This window comes from Rutidosis leptorrhynchoides, chromosome 1, assembly GCF_046630445.1.
Source record: "Rutidosis leptorrhynchoides isolate AG116_Rl617_1_P2 chromosome 1, CSIRO_AGI_Rlap_v1, whole genome shotgun sequence".
Taxonomy (NCBI): Eukaryota; Viridiplantae; Streptophyta; class Magnoliopsida; order Asterales; family Asteraceae; genus Rutidosis; species Rutidosis leptorrhynchoides.
In genome coordinates, this window is record NC_092333.1 from 172,878,213 (window position 1) to 172,884,076 (window position 5,864).

Here is a 5,864-nt window from a genome sequence, read left to right on the forward strand (position 1 = left end):
TTTTTCATCATTTGATGTAGTAATCAAAAGTTTGGTTAAGGACTCAAAGCCAAATTGACTTGTTAATCATCCTAGTACTCTGCCTTTACAATGCCGGAGCCACGTAACTTCTACGTATTCATCACCTACGACAACCTCACCCAAAACAGCCTCGTGAGTTCCCTTTTTTGTATACTCGGTCTATTCACCATCATCAAAATTATCAATTTTTTTATTCATTTTTTATTACTTTCATGATTTATTTATTTTTATACAATCAGAGAATTCCTATTGAGTTTGATAAAGAACATCAGAAGCAGATTCAGTCGAACGACAACATAATACTAATGGTTTCAGATAACAAGAATTGGCCTATCGGTTGGCATAACTCGACTTATGGCCATCTCTTGCTACAAAAAGGTTGGCCAGAATTTGCTGAGCATTATCGTATCAAGATTGGATATTTGTTACTCTTTAATCATCACCAAAGTTCCAATTTTCATATACAAATATTTGACCGAAACAGTTGTGAGATAACTAGCTTTCCATTTGCTAAATCCTCTCACTTGGAGAAACACATTGATCAACCGTGCTGCAAACAAGTTCCAATGTTCAACAAATGAATGGCAGGATTCTTACGAACTCATCTAGAATACTATATTTCTTTTACAAGATAACATATATATTTGTAGTGCAAGCTTGTGTGTTAGCATAACACATCATTATCCCATTCAACCAACTTTTTTAGTTCTCTTCAAATATATAGGTGGAGCAGCGAACACTCAGTTGGCACCGAAAAGGAGATCAATAATATCAGACAATCGTTATTTTTCAGTTAGAGTAAATGCTCGATCTATAAATCACTGCGGATTGGTAATGATTCTCAATTTGAGATCATGATCTGCTTATTTTTTATTTTTTATTTTTTTTTTTTGGATTTTTGCTAACGTTCATAAAACTGTTGTACAATTCAAAAACAGCCACTATAAGTCAATATATAACCATCATGTACAACCCTTTTATGCACCTTAACAAGGCTCTTAGGCTGTTGTTAGCAAAATCTTTTTTTATTAATCATTTGTTACCATATGATACTATCCCCTGATCCTTTTCTTTTTCCTTCTTTTATATTACAGTATGCAACCATGGCGTTTTGTAAAACATATTTGACCGGTGAAAACGTGTGTAGACTTCATGCTTCAGACACCTGATGGTAAAAACAAGGGTCTAATTCAATTGAAGGCATACGACAGAATTTGTAGACTTTATGGTCAAAACTGGAAGAAATTTTGTAATGACGAGCATCTGGGTGCGGGTGACGTGTGTGCTTTTGAGATGATTAACGAGGTAAAAAAAGTGCTGAAAGTCACCATCGTTCGGGCTAAGCTGCATTGACACAATTTGAAACAAGATTGGGTAAACTTGTGTACTCTGTTGCTCTAATTATGGTAGTGATGTTTATCAAATAGAGTAGCACCACAAACAGTTATACAGCTTATTTTCGCAGTTTTAAATCACCTAAATTCGTATAGTGACTTCGAATTTCAGAAAGAAAAAAAAAAAAATAGACAGTAAAATGTTATAAGCATATTTTCGATGTTGATAGACTCTTCCTTCACTAATCTTGTTATTTTTAGTATGTCTTTCGACTTCGCTATTTCAACAACTGTATCATCTTTTACTTTGTAGACACCAGAGAACCAGTGATGCTACCGATCATTTCTAACGCTACACATGGTTGATCAACCGGTACCTGTTAATTAAAATCCAAAAACAAAACAAAAACAAAAAACATTGTTAGAGATGGTTTTATGACGACAATAACGTCATCAAAATTATATATGGCTGTTTTTGCAGAGAACAGTTTTGAATGTTGGGATAAAAATTAAAAACTGTGTTTTCTTTAGAAACTTAAAAGTTAAAGATTGCAAGTGTAAAACTTACAAAGTGACCAGCTTCAAGAATCCAATAAAAGTGTAAATTTCTGTAAGACTTGGTGAATCCTTTTGTCCTTTTATCATCTCCACAATATAATGGAGTCCTATCAATGTTCAAGAATGTCTTTAGACCTTCCCACCTATGTCATTACAAAAAAGTTGAGGGTAAAAAAGTAAATCTACATTAGAAAAACATATATTATATAACTGAAGGCTATATATGTAAATGTACTTGAGCTTTTCAACCCATGCTTCAGTTCCCTTCGTTGCACATATAACATCAAGCTACAAAAGAACACATTTTATCAACCAGTACTAAACTTTAGTGAAATTTGCATATAAGGCTAGCTATTTTCAAGGGATAAAAAGATCTTACTTGACCATTGTATATAGTCATATTAACTCCCTTGTTTAAAAGTTCATCAACCTATTTAACAAAAGATTTACGAAAAATAATGTCAAGTTATAAACTTTTTTCAATTTTAATCTGTCTTGTTCTTAATCTTTAAAATCTTGCCTCATTAATTCTTGGTCGCATGAAATCGCCTTCTAAGTAACTGAAAACAAGATCTGACTGGCCACCCCATCTGTCAAAAAAACAAAACTCGAATTCATAACATTAGGTATAGGTATTGATTCAAAATTCGGTAAAACAAAATCAAGAAAGTACAAAATAACTTACTCGACGTCATTTGGAATGATCCCGAGTTTCTTTCTAATGGCACCATTCATCAAAAGATTAAGACCACCATTTTCACCCGGTGTCTTCCTTAAAGAATCAAGGTATCTTGAGTACCTTCGTCTCGGGGTTCCTCTCACTAGCTCAGTTGCTGTCGTCGACAATGGATCCATCGCAGAATCCAATAAGAAATTATAAAAATCCTACAATTCATATAAAAAAAAATAAAAAAAAAGCCAGTTAGTAGAGGTGGCAAGATGGGTGGGTTGTATAATGGGTCAAAACACGTTTTGGTTTAAACATGTCATCTTCTAATACAGAAACAGACCGGCTCTGGTTATGTTGATTTTCTAACACTTTTTCATCCATTTTGTTATAAAATATAAATATAATTGAATATAAATGATTACTTAAAACATACTTAAGGATGTTTTCTGCATTAAGTTAACCTTTTGACATGCCAACCTTAACCTGTTTGATCCCCTCTACTTTTAGTTTTCTCCTATGACCTATTTGACCCGCTTAAGATAAAACACAGCCCGTATCGACCCATTCATAAGCAAAAGGGTCAAAATTACGAGAGTTAGGCATTAGTTATTAAGTAACACGTACAACAGAGTTACTACTGGAACCAATGACTCCTTCAAGATCACTCCATGTTTCTGTAGCAGCTTTTAATTTCCCAGTTGCAATTTGCTGCTTTATTTGCTTAACTAGTCTGTTTCCTGACATGCATTTGTCAGATAAAAAAAAAATCAAATCCAATTTTTAATAATATTTTCAAAAACCGACCCGTTTGCTTCGATCAAGCCATTCTCGTCTATTCTTGATACATCCTTCAGAAGAGGACCCCATGATTCCTAAATTTCAATTTGAAAGCTTTTAAAGTAAATATCATGCTCCGTATATTCTGGATTTGTATACTATTTTTTTTTTTATAAATGGCATTTTAAAAGTAAAGTTACCACAAAGTCTTCAGGTGAGATCCAACTATCTCCCAATGCAATGCCTAAACATAAACCATAAAGCCCATTTAAAGTGATTTGATGCATTAACTATTATTGCAGTCGAACCACCATCAATGTACAAATAATTTATTCATGTCCAAATTCTTTAGACAGCCCTTAAGAGTGTCATCAATATATTCCTAAATTTAATTATATAACGATGCACACTGGCATAATGCACAATTGGCTATGTGTATCTTTTTTATTTCCTATTTTTCCAGCATAGAGTGTGTTATATTCGATCTTGCAAAAATGAACCTTTTTGCCACTTTAGTACTTAAAAACTGGCTTTTTATCTTATTTTCATAAGAAAAATGTGTATTTTATTAGAAACTTTATATAAAGTGTGTAATTTGTATACCTCCAAGAATAAGCTTCAACTTTTTATCTTCAATGGCTTTAAGAGCTGAGAGTCCAAGAGTGACTGCATACTTGCCACCATAAGACTCTGCAACTATATAAAGTGGACTCTTTTGAAGTGTTTCATTTCGGTTAAAAATTTCAATAAGCAAAGTAGTTAAATCAGTTGCAGCCTCTTCATCAGTTTTCACCAACACCTCTTTATCCTCAACAAAGCTGTATCCAGTCCCAACTGGATTATCCTAATTTTCCACAAAAGTTACCAAATAATTTAAACAAAATTCACTATATATTATATTTAAATTACTTGTATAAATATAAATTTTTACTCCAAGATTAGTATACCACAAACAATAAATCTGCTTTTCTGAGCCATGTGGAGTTTCTGGGCTTCAAGAAAGAGTCCAGTGGGCCCACTTCTTCAAAATTTCCAGTTCCAACTCCTGATGCACCCTATACATTTTATACAGTAAACACACATATATAGTATTAATCACAAACACATTTACAAGAAAAAAGTTATGGGGTGTTTGGCAATGTTGATTATTTAATGATTTGGATCTGAATTAACTATCTGACACTTGCATAACCACATTCTATGAATACTATTTACTATATATAAACCAGTTATGTGCTACTTGTATACAATATTTAATCAAGTTTTTAAATACTACAATGCCCAAACAGCCTCTATTTATCCAATGGTATAATTATGAGTACTTACAGGACCACCTTGCAACCAAAGAATTATAGGCCATGGATTGTTTGGATCTTCAGTTCTATATGGACTTTTGTAGTACCACCAAAACATATGAGCTTCTATTAAAATGTAAAATCATAAATTAAATTAACATTAAAAAAAATGGAATCTTGAAAATGGGTTAACTGATAGTATAATGAATCTTACTTGGTCTGACTTCAACATAGCCCCAACTTTCTGATCCATCTGAAGTTCCTGAAGATATGACCAATCCTCCATTGAAAAATGGAAGAAATATAAACACAAATAAAACAAAATGAAATGAAGCCACAAAATGAAACTTCCCCATTTCAAGGAAACTATCAAAGAATCACAAACCAATGATGTTTATTTATTCATTTATAAAAATAGATAAATAAGTAAGACACTTATTGTGTATGGTGGATCTGCTTTTACAATACCCTATCACTAATAAATAAAAGGTGTTAACTTTTTCAAATGCTCTTGTAGTAACATCAAAATAAAAGTTTGGGTATAAAGGAATTTAATGATTTAATTAGATGCAAGGTAAAAAAATGTGAATTTATGAGGAAGGGATTGAGTGTTAGAAGGGTCGACTGCTGTCAAGAAAATGACTTGTGACCTATTCATCTGATCATATTTCTACTTCTTAACTAGCCTAGTTTATGAATATGCGTTCGGCACTCAATCTAAAAAATTAAGTAAAAACAGAAAAAACCAACTGGTCCTTTACTTTTTAATTTTTTTTAATTTTTATTTATTTTTATTTTTTTACATTTTGTTTTTTTTTGTTTTGCAAAATAAATTATATATAGATAGAAATAAGAACAAATAATCGAAACGATGAAAAGCCCAAGTTCTTTCACGGAAGCATCTTCGGCCATGCGTAAGATAGGCAACCGACCAGGGTTAAAAAATTAGAAGTGCTCAAAGATTTGAAAATTTTTATATATTATATTATATATACATATATATGTATGTATGAATGTGTGTACAACTGTACGTGTATATATGTGTGTATGCGCGCGTGCGAGATATAAGAGAAATAATACAAAGTGAAGAAGAAAAAGAAGCAACGTGATGAATTATATTAAGTTGTTTCTTCCTCTTCTCTTTTTTTTTTACTTCACCATGATCACTGCCATATATATATATATATATATATATATATATATATATAT

At 32.0% G+C, this 5,864-nt stretch overlaps 1 protein-coding gene across 1 annotated transcript; it reads right to left on the reverse strand.

The window, feature by feature from the left end:
- Positions 1 to 1,391: 1,391 nt before the first annotated feature.
- LOC139867056 (serine carboxypeptidase-like 51) lies at positions 1,392 to 5,117 on the reverse strand. The gene is made up of 13 exons (XM_071855385.1): positions 4,870 to 5,117; positions 4,687 to 4,781; positions 4,308 to 4,415; positions 3,964 to 4,204; positions 3,561 to 3,604; positions 3,388 to 3,455; positions 3,208 to 3,313; positions 2,599 to 2,798; positions 2,434 to 2,503; positions 2,293 to 2,343; positions 2,149 to 2,201; positions 1,924 to 2,056; positions 1,392 to 1,732 (listed from the first exon to the last, which is right to left on the reverse strand). The coding sequence occupies exons 1-13, from the start codon at positions 5,009 to 5,011 to the stop codon at positions 1,658 to 1,660; spliced, it is 1,386 nt and encodes a 461-aa protein (XP_071711486.1). The 5' UTR covers positions 5,012 to 5,117; the 3' UTR covers positions 1,392 to 1,657.
- Positions 5,118 to 5,864: the final 747 nt, after the last annotated feature.

What these genes read in the sequence shown, in the direction of transcription:
- LOC139867056 (XM_071855385.1), bottom strand. Translation starts at nt 5,011, where the DNA reads ATGGGGAAGTTTCATTTTGTGGCTTCATTTCATTTTGTTTTATTTGTG. An exon ending in TGACTATATACAATGGTCAA is followed by an intron (nt 2,202 to 2,292) that starts GTAAGATCTTTT and finishes GTTCTTTTGTAG; the next exon opens with CTTGATGTTATATGTGCAAC. An exon ending in TTCTTGAAGCTGGTCACTTT is followed by an intron (nt 1,733 to 1,923) that starts GTAAGTTTTACA and finishes TTTAATTAACAG; the next exon opens with GTACCGGTTGATCAACCATG.